This window comes from Giraffa tippelskirchi, chromosome 3 (genome assembly GCF_054371585.1).
Source record: "Giraffa tippelskirchi isolate mGirTip1 chromosome 3, T2T-mGirTip1v1.2.pri, whole genome shotgun sequence".
Classification (NCBI taxonomy): domain Eukaryota; kingdom Metazoa; phylum Chordata; class Mammalia; order Artiodactyla; family Giraffidae; genus Giraffa; species Giraffa tippelskirchi.
Genome location: NC_137277.1, coordinates 107558040 through 107579297, shown reverse-complemented (window position 1 = coordinate 107579297; position 21258 = coordinate 107558040). Strand labels below are relative to the sequence as shown.

Sequence of the window (21258 nt, the reverse complement as noted above, 5' to 3'; positions counted from 1 at the left end):
TTCTTAACATATGAAGCTAGAACAACTTTAATACCAACATCTGATCAGGACATTACAAAAAAGAAAAATTAGTAACCAAACAGATGTGAATGTCCCTTAAAATTAGGAAAAATAATACAGATTATATATCCATATCATCCATAAATCCATGACACACACACATACACACACACACACATATATATATATATGCAATTTTTAATGGGACTTATTGTAGTCATTTAAGAGTTGGTTAACTTTGAGATACCAATCTGTGTCACAATTATGTTCACAGCAGCACTATTTTTAAAAATTACATACTAGAAACAACCCACATGTCCATTAATAGGAGGATGGGTATATAAACGGTGGTATGTTTATAAAGTGAAACATTATATATCTGTAAAGATAAATGAACTATATACAAAAACACAGATGAATGTCACAAAAAATAGTATTGAGCAAAAGATGCAAGAAAAAATATTCTAAATCAGATAGTGGTTAAGCTTGAGTGGAAGTAGAAATGACTGAGAGGCAGCAGAAATGAGGTTGGAAATTTTCTTTTTTGATGTGAGTGATAGTTACTTAGATAGGTTCAGTGGTGCAAATTCATCACCACATTCAGTTATGTTTACTGAATCCTTCTGGATGAATGTTTATACTTCAAAAAGTATTTCAGATGAAACACACACACACAAACAATGTAATAATGTAGCCTGATACTTGACCTACAAGCTCAGTGTTCATGTCTATGTGTAATATATGGCTACAGATTCCCTTTGTGACCACTGTAGTGTCAAACAAATCTTGTTTAGTAGAAAGTAAGGGGAAAGATTAGATGAGAACTAAGTTGCTTAGTATGGACAACAGGTGTTCATAAGTGTTAGTTACTCAGTCCTGTCCAGCTCTTTGCAACCTCATGGACTGTAGCCCTCCAGGCTCCTCTGGCCATGGAATTCTCCAGGCAAGAAGAATGGAGTGGGTTGCCATTCCTTTCTCCAGGGGTTTTTACTGATTCAGAGATTGAACTTGGGTCTCCTGCATTGCAGGCAGATTCTTTGCCATCTGAGCCACCACGGTATAAATAGATCTGAGTTCATGATATGCATATGGGTTTTTCTAAACTTATTTTTTTCTCTTAAGGATTTACATTGTAATCATTCTTCAATGCCACTAAGTAAAAATATATCATCATTTTCATGTACAAAGAGCATTTTATTACATAGCTATACTAAAATCCATTTTAAAACACACCTTTATCTGAACATTTTAGGTGGCTTTCAAATTGCGGTCATTCTAAACAGTGCCTACATGGACTCCCTTTGCAACGACTGGAGTACACCACTTCCGGCAGCGTGTCATATACATTATATTCCATTATCACTCAGTGCCCAAAATTAACATGGCAGTGAGAAATGCCCTCCCACTGTATCCACAGATCTTAATCATTCCACTCTACTTTCCCAAAATGGCACCTCATAAGATTTAAAATAATGCTCCTAGAGACCATTCCTGTTTAGAGATCTTTGTTTTTGTTGTTCTGTCTCTAATAGAGATCTTAGATCTAGATAAAGAAACAATTAAAAACTCATTACTTAAACTCTGCTTTATTTGCTGAGGAGACTGGGATATTATGGAGCAATTCTAAAACTTTCCAGTAATTAATATTTTGCACATTTTTAACCTAAAAAACATGAGGTGCTCATTTTGTGAGCATATTTTAAATTCCTAGTGATGCCTCAACTTTCCAGGTTTTCTTATTTATTCCAGTAGGACCAAATTCTTGTTAAAAAAAAAAAAAAAAGAAAGAGACAGAAGAAGAGCTCTGAAAGTATAATGATCTCTTATTTTACTTGACACTATATTTCCACCTAAGTGAATTCACATTATACTTTTATGGTGGTAAATAGATGTTCATAATTCATTAATCCATAGTTCAAAAGAAAGGGTAAAATATGTTTCTGTGCCAATGTTTATTTAAACTACTGTGAAAAGAGTGTGATTCTGACTTGATGTAGCAAGATTACTCTCAGAAGGAAAACAAAATAGTCCTTTTTCACATCAGATGCATCATCTACCCTGGTGAACACAGTTGACTGTTTGCAACAGTTAAGACAGAGAGGAGACATTCACTGAGAAAATTGCATAAAGCAAACCTGGCCAAAGAACTCAAACCCAGTAAAACTAGATTTGAGTCAAGCAAGGAAGGAAATTTTCTCCTCAAAATACATGGTAGATGGCATCTCTTTCCTTTAAAATATTTAGGTAAGATGAAAGTGAAATTGAAACTGCAAGTCGCTTAATTGTGTCTGATTCTTTGCGACCCCATGGATTATACAGTCTGGATTTATCCAGGCCAGAATGCTGGAGTGGGTAGCCTTTCCCTTCTCCAGGGGATCCTCCCAACCCAGGGACTGAACCCAGATCTCCCACATTGCAGGTGGATTCTTTACCACCTGAGCCAAGGGAAGGCCAAGTATACTGAAGTGGGTAGCCTATCCCTTCTCCAGCAGATCTTCCTGACCCAGGAACTGAATGCAGGGCCCTCCTGCATTACGGGTAGATTCTTTACCAGCTGAGCTATCAGGGAAGCCCTTGGGTAAGATAAGCCAATTCGTAACACTGTGCAGTGTCACTTTCTTAGGAAAATAAGTCTTAAGGAATTACTGATTAAGTTGTCTTTTGATAAACAAATTTACAGAGGTCTTGCATCCATTTCTTTTTCTTTAATCTGTCCTTTTCACTCTGGTTTATAATGAATTCAGTCTGCTTGGGGGCCTAAGTAAAATTTCATAAAAACAAAATGAGTAGACTGGAAAAGTGTGCCATCATGTATTTTTGTTTTTCCATGCCTTTGAGAGAAGTTCTTCATGACTTTGTTCTCTCATACCAAGGTAACTTTGAATAGCCATCATTTGGGGGTAATTTGCTCTGATACCCTTGTTCACTGACCCTAGACATTTGCTAAAGGGTGTTTTTTGTCCCTCCCTGTAAAATTGCTGATCGCATCGGGTTTTCCATAAGAGACATAGATCTGCTTCAAAATCCAAGAAAGGTGACAACGTAGTAGGATAAATGCACTAATTGTTCTTCCAGTAAAATCTGTAAAAAATTTTAAATGAACATCTGTTTGAAGAATAGAGCTATTAAAGGGAATGTTCTGTACAAACAGTATGCCACACAGAATAGTTTTACAATAATGCTGTGAAATTGTTTAATTAACTCATAAAAGGGGGATTCTAGTAAAGGAAATGTATGCAGTGCACTCTGGAGATATTTGACAGTCTTCAAGAGCAGATGTGATTATGATTATAATTATTTTAGTAAATTGAGCCATAATTTCTCTTTCTGTTGTAAAATAAGGTAAAGTATGTTATGAATCTTAAGTAGAAAATAACCTTAAACATAAATAATTCATGCAAATCTTGACTTTTGTTGTAGGTTCAGCACTGCTATCATTTCCTTTTTTTTCAGTGAGATGTACTTTTGTAAATACAACGGAGAAGAGTAAGCATTCTGCATGGAACTAGGGTGGATTTTATGTGTACTCTGTGGTAATTGGCTGCAGTATTCTGTAGACATGACTTTCACCATAGATTTGAGCTCAGTCGCTTCAGTCGTGTCTGACTCTGTGACCCTATAGACTATAGCCCACCAGGCTCCCCTGTCCATAGGATTTTCCAGGCAAGAATACTGGAGTGAGTTGCCATGCCCTCCTCCAGGGGACCTTCCTGACCCAGGGATCAAACCTGGGTTTTTTATGTCTCCTCCATTGTCAGGCAGATTCTCTGCCACTAGCGCCACCTAGGAAGCCCCACCATAGATTTAGATGACCATAAAAATAAGTTTTTATCTCTAGGAAGTGTCAATTATTTGTAAGATCATGATGTATAGGGCAAGTGAAAGTTGCACAGTCCTGTCCGACTCTTTGCAACCCCATGGACTATATAGTCCATGGAGTTCTCCAGGCCGGAATACTAGAGTGGGTAGCTGTTCCCTTCCCCAGGGGATCTTCCCAACCCAGGGATCGAATGTATGGAGTAATTTTATTTTATTACCAGAGAAACTCAATCAGAGACTCTATAGTATTGAACATGAAGGTTACAACAGCATTTTGTGTGTGTGAAGTCAACCAGTTTGACTCAAAGTGGATTCACTGACCAGACATTATACATCAAGTTTGTTAAATGTTGCTATGCAAATATATTAGATCTATGCCCCTCTATTATTTTTCACCCTTCTCTATTTTGGAAATTGCATATTTTATATTCATAACTTTAGTTAGTAATTACATAAATGTTATATTTTCTGTGTACTGCCTTTATCACTCTTATTAACTAAAATTAGTGCTAGATGGAAATTAATCAGACAAATTAGTATGCTTACTCATGAAACCTAGGTTATAGTAAACCCCAAGATTAAGACTAATGAAACAATTACTTATTTAATCATTATTAAAAATGGGAACAGTGCTCAGATATCTGACAGTAACTGCAGCAAACTTTGGAAGTAGACAAATGAATGTGTTTTCCTTGACTGCTCTTTCATGAAAGCAAGATTATTATCACCTGCTGGGCATTTTGCTTTCATATTCAACATTTTCCCTAGGGAAGGAAAAGGTCTCTTCTTACTAGGAAAAGAAAAAATCTAATTTCTCCAATAGACTTCTTTCTTTGAAACTTAAGCTATTCTGACTCTGACTTTTCACAGTTTAAGATGTATGTAAAAGTGTTCATAAGTCAATGCTGTAGATATTTATTATAGGCATCTCTATTAGAAGTATACATATTCACTTTAGGTATTTCTTAAATTGAATTTTTAAATTTAAGTAAAACATGCGTTAGAAAGCAAAAGGTACTACAAGACTAATATTGAAAACCCATAATCTTCTCCCTGTATCATTGCAGCCACCTTCCCTGAGCCTAGGGACAACCATGTTCAATCATTCCTGCTTTTAGGTCTTTTGGTGGTTGCCTTAATGTTTGACTTCCTTTCTTATTTCCCAACTTTAGAGATTAGCATTTTTCTGCTATACTAGCTGAAGATTTTATTCACACTACTTCTCACAACCTATTCCCTCTCCAGCTAAAATAGTTCTGTATTAATAACTTTATTAGCTACTTTTGAAAATCTAAATATTATTTTAAAAATTTTCTGTCCTATCAAATTCAGATACCATCTCTTGATTCTCCATAGTGTGAGGTGGGAAATTCAGGACTCCTGACACTTATTTACTCTTCTTTCCACCATGCTTGGTTACTGGATAAAATATAAGATACCCAGTTTAAATTTGAATTTTAGATAAACAGCTAATTTTTTCGTAAAATATGTCCGACTCTATATGAAACATTTATATGGAAAAAGTATTCATTTGGAAAATGGAAAGCTGGGTAAGTATTTTATTAACTAGACATGAAAAGGAGGAATTTATTGAGGAGATACAAAACCAGGACAACCAGTTTACCTACAAAATCCCAGTGTTAGGGGCTTGGGGTACCAGATACATCTACATTGGGTTTAGGAGATGAGGCCAAAATCATGAAGATTCTATTTAAGGACCAAGCTAAATCCCAAGTCCCATTCAGCAGAGGAAATGAAGATTTTGTTTTTGGCAGATTTTATGTAGGGAGACTCTTAACTCAGGGAGAGCAAGCAAAACTAAGCACAGGGTGTGGCCCTACATAGGGAACAAGATTGAGTGAAAGTCTATATTCTGTACCGGGAGTCTTCCAGCTCTTTTTTCCTTTTTGGCTCTCAGAATGCTGATGGCAGCACAATTTATCAATAGAAGTAATGTAGGGAGTTCCGTTTCTGGGCTCAAAAGACTGGTTCAAAACAAGAGATTTACAAAACTCCCATTAGGTCTTCTCAAGTGAAATAGCATGGTCTTCACTTTACCACTCATGGTAAAAGCCATCAATCCACAGCTTTTTTTTTTTTTTTCCAAACAGAGTTTTAGGCTATTACTCTTAAATATAAATTGCTGGCCATGGGAAGCCAAACATTGAAAATCTCCAATGTGGAAGGCAAAGACCAAGAGGAACAAGTAGGAAATGGAGACTCAGAGAAAACAAGTCTGATAAAAGAAAGAGAATACAACTTAAAATACAAAAGAGCTACAGGTAAAGTTCTCGGTAAGATAAGGTATTGCGTTTGAAACAAGAACAGGGTACATTCACAAGGGAGCATTACTTGAACATGAATGATTGTGTCTGGGGAGTTTATAATGTCCTTGGTTCTGTCTCACCACAGCAAAAATTTGAAGTGACAGACGGACCAGTGTTATGGCTCAGTTTTATCCGCAAGTAAAGGAAAATACATCCTCCAGGTGTGAGGACGGGCCGACTCAAAAGATGAGAAGAGAAGCCCCCTGCTTAATTTTAGCTCCTCTTTTTATGTCGTTTTCTCCTCTCCCTGAGCCTGTCCTCTGTAAGCTGGCTAGCCAGGAGGGCTGTTATTTTACCTGAGGTCCTCACTCCAGTCCTCAGACCTTCCTTTGTTCTATTTTCATGGGCTTTTCCCTTCTTTGTCTTTTAGCCACCGCCATTCTGGACTCCTTTTTCCCATTCTACCTACCTAACAATATCATATAATTCAAGTATTAGCATTTTTTTCAACAGAAACATTGAAGCCTAGAAAACAGTAGAGCACTGTGCAAAAATCCTGATAGAAAATAATTTCTATCCTAGAACACTGTAAAATCAATAATAATATAAAGCCATATGAATCCAGTTTTTTTAAAAAAAGTATCAGAGTAGTTGCAAGTATACAGACATGGACATTTAATAAGTTAGAGGAAAGGTAATATATTGAGTTGGCGAAAAATATCATTCAGGTTTTTGCATAATATCTTATGGAAAAACTTTGAAGGAAGTTTTTGCTTAGCCCAATATTTTTCTGAAGCAATTAACATAGTGTAATTTGAAAGTGGATAAGAAACAGGAAGTGAACCATGAATATGGCAGTTTCTTTGTGCTCACAGCCCTATGGCCTTTATGGGGAGCAGCAGTAGGTTTGTGTGAAGCATTCTTGTTGAGTGGAAAGGCAGAGATACCACCAGGCTTTCTGTAGTTATAGGAGCCATAGGCACTGATGACTCGGAGACTTGATGCAGTGCATCCTTTTTCAACTTGGTTTTCAAAAGCCTGGAAAATGTGTCACCACTGAAATGAAAACAGTTGCTGCCTTTTGCAGACCATGGCAGTTCTTTAGGATTCAACAATTTGGAGTGATTATCAAATGTCACAGAAAGACCTGGTTTTGTTTGGTGGAGTCTTGAGGCAAAGAAAGCAAAAAGAGAAGTATATATACATATATATATATATCTATATATATATATGCTTGTTATGGGATAGGCCTTAAGACACTTCCACATACTCTTATATAATAAATCTTCCCCAAGGCAATGGGAATTTAATACAATACTGACACATATGGCAAAGAAAAGTAACTCTTAAATTTACTAAGAGATATCACAGTTTTATTAAGCCAGTTCTGAGCTGAGTAGAAGGCTTCCCTGATAGCTCAGTTGGTAAAGAGCTGAGTAAAATTCATGTTTTAAAAATATGGTTAGTAGGATATCACTAGCAATGCAAAAATTAAGCTGCACTAATAAAATTATAGGGTCCAGATCAAGGAAGACAATGATTTCATTGTTCTTTGCCGGGGTTATACCACATTTGGAGTGTTGTGGGATCTGGTCAAATTGGGGCACAAGCTGCATAAAGGAAAAAGAACTGTGAAGAGAATCAAAATCAGATAGTATGAGGACTATTTAGAAGAACCAAGGTTATGCCTGGAAGAAGAAAGACTGGAACACATTTTTGCTATTTTGCCACATTTAAAGCACTCTTGTGTAAAGAAAGGAATGGATTTTATTCTGAATTACTTCTGAGACTGGAAATGACAAATGGAAAATTTAGGAAGCACTTGAGGAGTGATTTCTAGTAAGTAGTAAGTGGTAGAATACTATGTCTCACATATTACTTACTGACCTTCATCAAATTGTTTAAGGAGCAACCAGATTGATCATCAGTATGCACTTTGAGAGACGATTCCCACGTTGCAATAGAGGTTGGACCAGCTGCAACTTAAAGTCTGATCTAGGCCTAATATTCTAGGTTTTTACATATGTAAGTCTTGATACTGTCTCCAAATGCTGATTATTAAATAAATAAATATTGGACATCTGTATGTCAGGGAACAAAATAGACCTTGTCCTATCTTCTGGAATGTTAAATCCAACAGAAGAGCTAGTAATTAAGCAGATAATTTTATAAATAATTTCAATTGTAATGAACATTATGAAGAAGTCAAGAATAGTATAGCAACATATAACATAAGATCTAATCAAGTTTGGAGGGAGGGGGAAGATTTTATTAAAGAAGTTATGTGAAGTTATGTGTAAGCTGAGACCCAAAGGCTGAATTAGCCAGTGGGAAACTGTTGCAGATTCAGAGTCAAGGTTCAGAGAAGTTAGAAAACTGCCCACATTGAAACAAAAAATTCTATTTTAGCACTCAGCTAATCTCAAAAACGATAGAATGATCTCTGTTCGTTTCCAAGGCAAACCATTCAATATCACGGTAATCCAAGTCTATGCCCCAACCAGTAATGCCGAAGAAGCTGAAGTTGAACGATTATATGAAGACCTACAAGACCCTTTAGAACTAACACCCAAAAAAGATGTCCTTTTCATTATAGGGGACTGGAATGCAAAAGTAGGAAGTCAAGAAACACCTGGCGTAACAGGCAAGTTTGGCCTTGGAGTACAGAATGAAGCAGGGCAAAGGCTAATAGAGTTTTGCCACGAGAACACACTGGTAATAGCAAACACCCTATTCCAACAACACAAGAGAAGACTCTACACATGGACATCACCAGATGGTCAACACCGAAATCAGATTGATTATATTCTTTGCAGCCAAAGATGGAGAAGCTCTATACAGTCAGCAAAAACAAGACTGGGAGCAGACTGTGGCTCAGATCATGAACTGCTTATTGCCAAATTCAGACTTAAATTGAAGAAAGTAGGGAAAACCACTAGACCATTCAGGTATGACCTAGATCAAATCCCTTATGAGTATACCGTGGAAGTGACAAATAGATTTAAGGGTCTAGACCTGATAGACAGAGTGCCTGATGAACTATGGACAGAGGTTCGTGACATTGTACAGGAGACAGGGATCAAGAAAATCCCCATGGAAAAGAAATGCAAAAAAGCAAAATGGCTATCTGAGGAGGCCTTACAGATAGCTTGGAAGAGAAGAGAAGCAAAAAGCAAAGGAGAAAAGGAAAGACATTCCCATCTGGATGCAGAGTTCCAAAGAATAGCAAGGAGAGATAAAGCCTTCCTCAGCGATCAATGCAAAGAAATAGAGGAAAACAACAGATTGGGAAAGACTAGAGATCTCTTCAAGAAAATTAGAGATACCAAAGGAACATTTCATGCAAAGATGGGCTCGATAAAGGACAGAAATGGTATGGACCTAACAGAAGCAGAAGATATTAAGAAGAGATGGCAAGAATACACAGAAGAACTGTACAAAAAAGATCTTCAGGACTCAGATAATCACGATGGTGTGATCACTCACCTAGAGCCAGACATCCTGGAATGTGAAGTCAAGTGGGCCTTAGAAAGCATCACTACGAACAAAGCTAGTGGAGGTGATGGAATTCCAGTTGAGCTATTTCAAATCCTCAAAGGTGATGCTGTGAAAGTGCTGCACTCAATATGCCAGCAAATTTGGAAAACTCAGCAGTGGCCACAGGACTGGAAGAGGTCAGTCTTCGTTCCAATCCCAAAGAAAGGCAATGCCAAAGAATGCTCAAACTACCGCACAATTGCACTCATCTCACATGCTAGTAAAGTAATGCTCAAAATTCTCCAAGCCAGGCTTCAGCAATACGTGAACCGTGAACTTCCAGATGTTCAAGCTGGTTTTAGAAAAGGCAGAGGAACCAGAGATCAAATTGCCAACATCCGCTGGATCATCGAAAAAGCAAGAGAGTTCCAGAAAAACATCTATTTCTGCTTTATTGACTATGCCAAAGCCTTTGACTGTGTGGATCACAATAAACTGTGGAAAATTCTGAAAGAGATGGGAATACCAGACCATCTGACCTGTCTCTTGAGAAACCTGTATGCAGGTCAGGAAGCAACAGTTCGAACTGGACATGGAACAACAGACTGGTTCCAAATAGGAAAAGGAGTAGGTCAAGGCTGTATATTGTCACCCTGCTTATTTAACTTATATGCAGAGTACATCATGAGAAATGCTGGGCTGGAAGAAACACAAGCTGGAATCAAGATTGCCGGGAGAAATATCAATAACCTCAGATATGCAGATGACACCACCCTTATGGCAGAAAGTGAAGAAGAACTAAAGAGCCTCTTGACGAAGGTGAAAGAGGAGAGTGAAAAAGTTGGCTTAAAGCTCAACGTTCAGAAAAATAAGCTCCTGGCATCTGGTCCCATCACTTCATGGGAAATAGATGGGGAAACAGTGGAAACAGTGTCAGACTTCATTTTTTTGGGCTCCAAAATCACTGCTGATGGTGATTGCAGCCATGAAATTAAAAGACGCTTACTCCTTGGAAGGAAGGTTATGGCCAACCTAGATAGCATATTTAAAAGCAGAGACATTACTTTGCCAACAAAGGTCCGTCTAGTCAAGGCTATGTTTTTTCCAGTGGTCATGTATGGATGTGAGAGTTGGACGGTGAAGAAAGTTGAGCGCCGAAGAATTGATGCTTTTGAACTGTGGTGTTGGAGAAGACTCTTGAGAGTCCCTTGGACTGCAAGGAGATCCAATCAATCCATCCTAAAAGAGATCAATCCTGGGTATTCATTGGAGGCTCTGATGTTGAAGGTGAAACTCCAATACTTTGGCCACCTCATGCGAAGGGTTGACTCATTGGAAAAGACCCTAATGCTGGGTAGGATTGGGGGCGGGAGGAGAAGGGGACGACAGAGGATGAGATGGTTGGATGGCATCACTGACTCGATGGACATGGGTTTGGGTAGACTCCGGGAGTTGGTGATGGACAGAGAGGCCTGGTGTGCTGCAGTTCATGGGGTCGCAAAGAGTCGGACACGACTGAGCGGCTGAACTGAACTGAACTGAATCTTAACAATGTCCCTTAGGACCTCCCTTGTTTGTTGATGTGCTATTGATGTTGGCTGAAGGTCACCGTCTCTGCTTTATGGGATGTCCTTTTTGCTCAGAGCCTAGTTGACTTCTTTGGGTTCATATTTTGAGTCCTCTTAGTGTGATTTATTTTGTTGTTGTTGGCTCTGATTGATACTAGAATCTATTACTCTGTACTGTTGGTACTCAAATGAGTCAGATTCTGAATTATAGCCGTAGAAGCAGGTGAGATTTCTTTTCCTGCTCTTGCTTTAGAGCTAAAAATACTGTGATTTACATACCATCTGCAAAAGAAAGAAGTGAGTGAGGAATGGCTCTAGGAATGAACCTGTCCTTCTCTTCAGTGTATTTCAGAAACCTACAGAGTGAAATCTTTCATCTAAATTAAAAATGGACCCTCACAAAACTTCAAAGAATCTGATGGTATGAAAGGAGTAACCAGGGCTTATGAAGTGCTGGTGAATAATTACAATCTGAGATTTATTGGTGACCACCCTTGTGTCATTAAAAGGTTGGCTGATTAGAAAAAAAAAAACCAGACATTGGGTAGAGAGAGGACTCTTGAGCTACTCAATCTTTTGAAATTTCTATGGAGTTTTCCAAGGGGAAATTTGGCATTTGGACTTTGTGACATTGGCAGGTTAATTACAACTGGGGGCTATGATCACTTATCTTAATTGCCTCTGTTTTCTGGTTGATATTAGACTTGTATACCAGGTGGCTGGTAACTTGTAACAGGTAAATAATGCAGGGGGAAAATCATGAATGTCGTTTTTAGTAACAATTAGATAATCAAGGTTAGAATTAGGATGAAGACACCTTTTTCAACAGTCTCTTCTCTGAAATATACCATTCTTCAAGGTCTTGTAGGCTTCCAGGAACATAGTATAATATATTTTCTACTTGCTCTATTAGATAAGATCAAGAGACTTGAGAGTGACGATGACAGCTATGGAGGGAGACAAGAGAATCTGGCAGGAGAGATTAGCCCCAGCAAAGTGGAAATTGGAGCAATAATGTAATGTTTGGCCAAATTACATAAATTATTCAAGTTCTTCATTTTCTGAGTGGATTTTTCTTTTCCATGGAATGATTTTACAGTTTTAAGTATTTAATATATTTTTATCCAAGTGTCTTTTATTGGAAACTTAGCTATACAAGTCTAATATTGTTGAGTATTTTTCTGCATTTTTGAAGTTCAGTCACCCACTGATAATATCTTCAGACTTAAATGAATGGTTGAAAGAATGAGGCACAGTTATTGTTTTTCCCCCCTCACACTCTTGTTATGTAGTAATTATAGTATGATGTCCTTGGGCAAGGAAGCAATTTGCCTTGATATTTCACCAGACCAAAATTATTTTTGATTAGGCATTTATTTGCTTCTCAATTCTTTAAGGAATTTAAAATTTCACTTGAATACAAAATGTGTATCTTGAATAGAAAAATACTTTGAAATTCTTATATGAATGAGATTTCTGATTCAAAGACTAGGTTCATGCAAGGGTCATTGTTTTGTTAATTTTTCGTTACAGTGTCCAAATTGATGGGTATGTATCAGTATAACAGAATTCAGAGGCAAAATAAGTCTGTGTATTTAATTCTAGCCACAACACATTTCAGTAGTTCAGTGTCTGCTGTGTGGCAAGACTGAGAAAGTTTCTTAGTCAAATTTTCTACATATCTTTGATGTCTGCTTATTTATTTTCTGCACAACAGCAGTCTCTTCATGTTTGATGTCCCAGTAGCCAGAGCCTGTTTCTGTTAGTCTGATTGTAGAAAGAGAGGTGTCCTCACAGGGAGCCCAGTTGGATGTTTCCTGCTTTCTATCTTAGTTTCTTTCATGGTTGGAGAGAAAGGAGGAAGAAGAGCACATGATAGAATTGGTAATTGTTTGCACTACTGGCAGAGCCTCAAATGATATTTATTCTATCAGAGTCACTTCCAACTAGAAGATTCATTTTTTTGCAGCAGATGGAAGGGGGACTGCATGCAAATCCTTGGATTAAACACATTTTAGTGCTTTGAAACCCTGTCCATGTAACAGCATTGTTTGTAGACCTATTTTGCTGCTGTCACATTGGTGTTTTAATTAGAATAATTAGTAAGGAAAAAAAAAACACTAAAGTGATGTTTGGCTATAGTTCCCTACCAGATATTTGAATAGAAATCAGGTGACTGTTAGGATGGAAGGAAAAAGTTCAGAAGCTTAGGATTTGGGCATGTTTTAAGAACTGGTATGTTTTTTATGATTCTGGTTCTATATTCAACTTCTTAAAAGATTATGGGACTGATATTTCTCCACTTTTTATGAAGGAGAATTAGATTAATTGTTAGTGGATACCACTGGGGAACCTTTACTTAAAAGTTACTTTTGAGTTTATTCCTGGAAAGGAATGGAACTGGCAGGAATAAGTCAGTTTTCTATTATATCTGATGACTGTTTCCAGGAAAGTTTGGTTAGCCAAGTCTCATGGATTATTAAGTCTCTATTGTAAATTGCCAAAAGAGATGTCCCCCCATGGAAATTATTAAACTTGTTTTTATAATATTGGCATCTGTAAGCTCTTCATGGTACAAGGAATAAACTCTTGAGAGGGAGACTGAAAATATATATCCCAAGATCCAGCAAATGGAAAACACTCTCCTACACAATTTGAAGATCTAACTGTCCCCACTATGTATACTGGATGGTGGGAAAAATCATTCCACACAATACTGTAAATCAAGTATATTTCAATAAAAAAATTTAAAAAGGACCTAGGGAGTGGAGACACACATAATAGTGTTAAGTGAGAAATCAAGTTGCTGAGCAGTTTGGATTGCAAGATCCCATATGTGTACATGCAAAGTGTATGTGCAAAGGAAAGACTAGAAATAAACATATCAACTATAAAAAAGTAAAAAAAAAAAAAATCATGCCGGAAGTGAGATAGGCATTTTGTATTCATTGTTTTTCATGATCTCCGATTAGACTGGACTTGACTTTAAATCTTGTATTCTAATTTAAAATGATCAAAATCAGCAATTTATCATAATCTTTAGACACCTGAGACATTCAAATTAGAATAAGGATGGAATTTATTCATTTATTTAATCATTAATTCAACAGATAATCATTGAGCATCTTGTAAGGACCAGATGCAGGTATTTATGAGAAGAGTGAGTGAAATAAACATATTTCTACTTTCATGGAACTGGAACTTTTCACTGTAATGAATACAAACTAATGGGAACCATCTTTTTAATGTCATGCTTTCTGTTAGAAAAGGAAAACTTTGCAGTAACTCTTAGCAGGTCATGCAGTCAAGATATTTTGAGGATTTGAGCAAATATGCTAGTATTGATCCATGCACCATCACTGTTTCTGATTTACTTTGATAACATTTTTTAGACAGGTGCAGACTTTGTTTAATGTTGGGCCCTACAATAATGTTAATTTACTTACAAAAGACTTAACTTATGTCAGTGACTATATTGGTTCTGATGCTTAAGGTGCTCAGTTGCAATATTAGCTAAACTCCTTTCATGGCCTTGTAGAACTTAGAATTTACTGAAGACTCATAACCATGAGTCTTGCAAAGGTATATCAGCTTGCTTTTTAAAAATTCACTTCATAGCTTTTAAGAAGATACAGTCAATGACTTTTCACCCATTCAATGTGGATATTCTTACTAATAAATATGGAACTTTTTAGTTATATAGTTAATATGACTAATTTGCTTCAGGTCTGAAATGAGAAACAACATTTGATAGCTTGTAGAGCATGACAACCATATTTTTATTCCATTTCCAGATGATGTTACTGTTTAGAGTACATGTGACCATGATCATTGGTGTATAATATATTGTTCATTCTAGTATATTTTTTAGGATAATGGTTAAAAAGCAAAGATATTATGTCTGTGTGTTCAAAGTGAGGTGACAATTATATGGTTCATGCAATCAGCTTAAGCCAGAAATATTCCATGTGTTACATTATAATATAAATCTTTGATTAGTTGTTAGCTCTGCTGCAACTAATTATTTTACTAAAATACCTAAAAATGTGAATTATTTAATTTTTAAAGTTAATTAGAAAGGATTCAAGGTTATTTTTATAATAATCTTGTTAATTATTATATATTATATAATATTATAAACCTTCTTGAGAAGAAGAGAAAGAAATGGAATTTGCTTATAAACTTAAGTGTTCCTCAGGGAGGGGGTTGAATTTGTGACTTGTATTTGTCCAGTGTACATGATGGAAGCATGTGTGATAGACTTTAGCCCAGGCAAGCCTAGAACACCAGTACTATCAAAAAGAGATCTGCTTCTCTGACTGCCCAAAGCCCCTAGCTCCACCAATATACTCTCATTTAACATTGTTCTGAAATTTGTATTTAAATACTTTATAAGAGATAGTCACTAACTATACAGACTCAGAAAGGAAGTGGCTGGGGGAAAATTTTTCATTGCACACAGAAAACATTTAATTTATAATTTTCAAACCTTCTATCTTTTTATTCGTTAACCACCATATTTACCTCTTGATTTAGACACATTTTATTGTCTTTTGTTCTAATGGTCCTGTGCCTTTATTATAAACTGTCTCAAATCCTTTTTGGGAACAGGTTACTTATTCAAAGTAACCTTAGTTATTTAGTCAAAGAGTAGGCAAAGCTGACTTAGGCAGCAGTGGGGTTCAAACCTATACCCCCAAAGAGACTGGAGTTAGAACATGCTGTGGAAAAATAGAGAAATATATAAAACTTGTCTGAGTTTGCAAACTTCTTAATATAGTGTAGCAGAACATTAAGTACCTATTCATGTCTGGAGATTTTCAGAATGGAAAGTAGGGCGTTAGAATGATTTTGAGAGTTTATTTATAGAGGAAAAATACTCATTACTACATTAGGAAGAAAAGTAACTCCTATAGAATATTTGTAATACGTAGAGTTTTGGTAAAACTCTGTTGATTAACATTGAACTGGGGGTGAATGTCATGAAATTCAATGCAAAGCTTTGGAACACATGCAGCAGTTCTCTCTTTAGATAACTATCATAACCGGCTTAGGAATTTGGTTCTAAATAGAATCCCCAGATTGTTCTCACTGACTAAGAGAAGACTATCCCCTCATGCCTTTAAACATTGAATAAAGCATGAATACATTCTCCCAGAAGACAGATGTATTTTATTAGAATCAAACTAGTTTACTAATATTATATTAAAGCAAAATTCCAACCACAGTTGATAGAATAAGGTGGTTTTATTCTCTTTCCTTCTTACCTTTTTTCCATCTTCCTTTTTGCAACCCATAGACACTCAAGAAAAAAAAATTAATGTCTAATTTTAGGTAGTGGATAGCAACTTTGGTAACTATAAATTTCTTTGCAAAGAAGAGTTATTCTTGACATTTAGACTTTTTCTATTGAATACTAATACCATGCAAGATCCTTTACTAGAGAGTAATGAAGTTCTTCTATTGTGGTCAGATTGTACTATGCAAAGAGAATGATGATAGTATCTGTCTCATAATGTTGCTGTAACTGTTCATATTTATGAAGAACTCAGACTAAAACTTGGCACATGGCAAATACTAAAGAAGTCCTTGGTCACTCAATCAGTCCCTGTTCTTTCTATGGTATATTAATTTCTATCTCCATTCTAGAGTGCATAACATTCTCTCTGCTTGCATTTGCACCCCTCTCTCTGAAAGAGATGGGAATACCAGACCCCACCTGAACTGCCTCTTGAGAAATCTGTATGCAGGTCAGGAAGCAACAGTTAGAACTGGACAGGGGACAGACTGGTTTCAAATAGGAAAAGGAGTATGTCAAGGCTGTATATTGTCACCCTGCTTATTTAACTTATATGCAGAGTACATTGTGCCGGGCTGGATGAAGCACAAACTGGAATCAAGATTGCAGGGAGAAATATCAATAACCTCAGGTATGCAGATGACACCACCCTTATGGCAGAAAGTGAAGAAGAACTAAAGAGCCTCTTGATGAAAGTGAAAGAGGAGAGTGAAAAAGTTGGCTTAAAGCTCAACATTCAGAAAACTAAGATCATGGTATCTGGTCCCATTACTTCATGGCAAATAGATGGGGAAACAGTGGAAACCGTGGCAGACTTTTTTGGGGGGCTCCAAAATCACTGCATGGTGATTGCAGCCATGAAATTAAAAGACACTTACTCCTTGGAAGAAAGTTATGACCAACATAGACAGCATATTAAAAATCAGAGACATTACTTTGCCAACAAAGGTCCATTTAGCCAAGGCTATGGTTTTTCCAGTAGTCATGTATGGATGTGATAGGTGGACTATAAAGAAAGCTGAGAGCCCAAGAACTGATGCTTTTGAACTGTGGTGTTGGAGAAGACTCTTGAGAGTCCCTTGGACTGCAAGGAGATCCAACCAGTCCATCCTAAAGGAAATCAGTCCTTAATATTCATTGGAAGGACTGATGTTGAAACTGAAACTCCAATACTTTGGCCACCTGATGCAAAGAAATGACTCATTGGAAAAGACCCTGATGCTGGGAAAGATTGAAGGCAGGAGGAGAAGGGGACGACAGAGGGTAAGGTGGTTTGATGGCATCACCAACTCAATGGACATGAGTTTGAGTAAACTCCAGGAGTTGGTGATGGACAGGGAGGCCTGGTGTGCTGCAGTCCATGGGGTCGCAAAGAGCTGGACACGACTGAGCGACTGAACTGAACTGAACTATTTCTCCAAATCCCGTGATCCTTTAAGAAGTTGTTCAGACTCCACCTTTTTAAGCCTTTTGTGACAACTCCAATCTCTGCTGACCTCATCTTTCTCCTGCATCCTGTGGCTCTTATGAACAAATACAGCATGTGTTTTTATTTAACCTTTAACATTGTTTCTTAATCAGGGGAGGGCATTTGGATTCCCCGGGGAGCTTTTCCATAAAATATATCTCTGGGCCCAAACCCTAAGAGTTTTTAGAGTCAGGGAGTCCTGCCTGGCACCAAAACATGCACATTTTGAAAGGTGTACAACGAAACTGATATAAGTCCCTAGTCAAGGTACACTGATAATAATTATCTCTTGTTGTGAGTGTGTGAATTTTATTTCTCAGTGACATTGTAAACTCCTTGAAGACATGGACCATGCATTGTTTTTCCTGTGTATCTTCCCACAATGCTGGGAACATGGCCACTGCTGAATAACATTCCTTTTTCTTGTTTGACTATAAGATCTCTCAGAGTGGGGCCCAGGATATAAATTGTTAAAGGATATGGAGAGACTGAGAGATACACATGTGGATCATTCAACTCTTGCCACAATCAGTGCTGTGTAATAAATAACCACAGAGTGACATACAACAATAACCATCTGTTCTTCATGTTTTTGGAATCAAGAGGGATAGGCCAGACATCTCTAGTGATCTTACTGTGCTTACTCATGTTTGGGGGGTTGAGCTAGGCCCACTTAATTGCCATCATACCAACAGCTCATTAATGTACTGGCAAACTAGCTCTGTTTCATAAGACTTTGATGTTCCTTCTGGGACCATCAGGCTAGTCAATGGAAATACTAAAGGACAAGGGACAAGATCAGATGTAACAAGTCCATTCCAAGCCTCCATGTGTAATGGATTGGTCAAAGGAGAAGGAGAGTACAGCATAGTTACAGGGAAAAGTCTGTGGATACCAAAAAATGGGAAAAAGTGGTATCATTTTCCCAAACTTCTCCAGTGGAACGCTTGTTTGTGTCTCTTCTGTGCAGAGCCTGCTCTGATGCTTTACTGAAGGTCAGTTCTCCTTGTATATAATCTTGATCAGGATGTCTTTAAAACAGCATTACCACCCTTGAGTAAGCAAGCCAGTAATCTTGTTTGGAGGGGGAAAAGTTGCAGGTAAACAATCACACTAATGCCACTTCATTTACCATTAAATAGAAAAATATCACCTTATATTTCACAGACTTGACATCACCCGAATAATATGTCCCACTTCATTAAACTAGAAGATCAAATGCAGAAAACAAAATATCTGCTGTTCAATAAGATTATCTACTACCTGAACAAGGTTTGTGGAATTGTCAACATGATGTGTCTGAATTCAAGAGATCAAACCAGGAACTGTGACTGGAAAAATGTTAAAAACACTACAAATTTGCTTTGAAATGATACAGCATCTTACTGTCACTTGTGATTTGACCACTGGTTCTGTCTTTACTACTTGTGCTGCTTAGTGAACTGTTGCAAAGCAAACCATGCAGTCTATTGTGGAAGTTTAGAGAATCATCTTGGGGCTGAAAGAGAGTTTCTGCTAAGTTCCTCGGCTTCTAGTAGGCCATCTCTCTGTCTAATGGATCTTATCTCCTAAAGAGCCATGAAATTAATTATACCATGTTATAGCAATCATATAATTTATGCTTTTTTCTGTTTGTCTCTATCTACTTATCTATCTCTCATATCTATGTGTGTGTTCATCACCAAAATAATAGCTAAATTTCTATGACCATTTTTTCTAAATTAAGGTGACTTTTCCCATATTCAATTCTTTATTTGCTCTCATGGTGGGTACGTGATTAACTCCTGACAAGTGAGATTGATCAGCAAAATAAATATTACATAAACTATAGTAAAAATTACTTTCCAATCCTGCTTTGTTCTTACTCTGTTATGGGATTTTAGGCCAATCACTTAATATTCTTATCAATAAAAGTAGACAATTTAGATATTTTAATAACAAGAGTTCTTGCCTATGTAGCCAAATAATAGATAAAAATCTAAGGTAAACTCTGGGTAAATCATATATATATTGATATCTGTATTTATCTATCTATCTAGAGAGATAGATACATATTTATTGTTGTTTTGTTTATATAGGAGAAGGCATTGCATAATCACCCTGTAGGGTAAGTTTCAGTTCAGTTCAGTTCAGTCATTAAAGGTGTTATGCTAAGCTTTGCTTGCTTTTCCTTTCTAAGAGGAAGGACATTGACTTGTAGGATAAAGAAAAGAAAAGACAGCACAGACACACAAACTAAAATGTGGCCTTATGCAATATACGTTCTAGAGTTCAGTTTCATCACCTTGTATTGATGGACAAAAATATGAATGAGGCAAATTGGGATTTGGATATAGCCAAAAGGTTTCTTTTGAGATTTTCTACTTGCTAAAGGAGAGAAACACTGAGAGAGGTGTAATAAGCTCATTTTCTGACAAGGGGAGACATTTGAGATTTTTACATGAATGTGATTCTGATGGAACCAGAGAATACAGCCTTTTTCCTGGAAAGTCAGGAGTGCTCGCATTCAGCAGTAAGGACGTCTCCCTCTTGCACACATGCAAACATATATGATTGATTTGTTTCTAGGCAACATAGCATCAATGGGAGCAGACTGGTTACAAAGCTAGGCCCTCAGGCAAGTGGAGGTTAAAAGCTCAATTTCACTTTCTCAAGTGGAAAATTCTGTGTAACTAACATCGTAGCCTTTTGTTTAGTCACAAAGAAGGAATAATTGCTTTGGAATTTGGAAAAAAGTTTTCATTTTAGTTCCCCTATGTACTTTTTGGTAGAGCTTTGTAGCTAGTGCCACTTGCAGCAAAGAAAATTTAGCAAACACTTGGACAAGCTAATCGGGCCTAGGATACCACGTAATTAAGAGAGGGGCAATGAGAGGGACAGCAGCTGACCTTGCACTTTGGAGTAGCCCATATTAACCCTGGGGGAAGTGGAGGTTATAATGGGAGTAATGCTGGTGGCAGAAAATGATTTCAGAATGTTTGATATCAACAGAGTTTGAATCTTGGTGCCTTATACGTGGATACATAGGGAGTGCTTAGAAAAACACAGTGCTATGAATGTTTAACAGTCAAATGATATCTTGATGTCAAAGCCACTTATACATACATACATTTTTAACTTGATTTGACTGCTGCAGTGGGACAAGCCAAAATTGAAGCACAGTTGTTTTCAGGACTTGGAAGTTTAAAAATTCGAGCCGCATGGTATTCTTAGAATGAAGTCATTCTTACAAAGGCAAAAAGGAGAAAGCATGGAAAAATAGATCATTATTGCCTAGATTTATAATTTGATGTTCACGTATTGCAAACATCACCAGGATGTATCCAACAAGAAAAGGGAATAACATATTTTTCAGGGGAC

The 21258-nt window shown here is 37.1% G+C and overlaps 1 protein-coding gene across 18 annotated transcripts in view; it reads left to right on the top strand.

Moving 5' to 3' along the window:
* The window catches only part of LOC145542948 (uncharacterized), a 564353-nt gene that overhangs the window by 187536 nt on the left and 355559 nt on the right, over nt 1-21258 (top strand). For 6 of the 18 annotated variants that reach the window (XR_014080291.1, XR_014080300.1, XR_014080286.1 and 3 more), the window contains one exon: nt 5931-6101. The exons of 8 other annotated variants lie outside the window; for them this stretch is intronic. Coding sequence is in view for 1 of the 10 variants with exons in the window: in XM_081582947.1 (XP_081439073.1) it covers nt 5931-5987 (57 nt within the window). In the remaining 9 variants the exon portion in view is untranslated. Of the gene's footprint in view, nt 1-5930; nt 6114-12044; nt 12189-16989; nt 18466-21258 lie in introns of those variants that run through there. 4 more of the 18 variants (XR_014080302.1, XR_014080303.1, XR_014080297.1 and 1 more) reach the window with 3 other exon arrangements.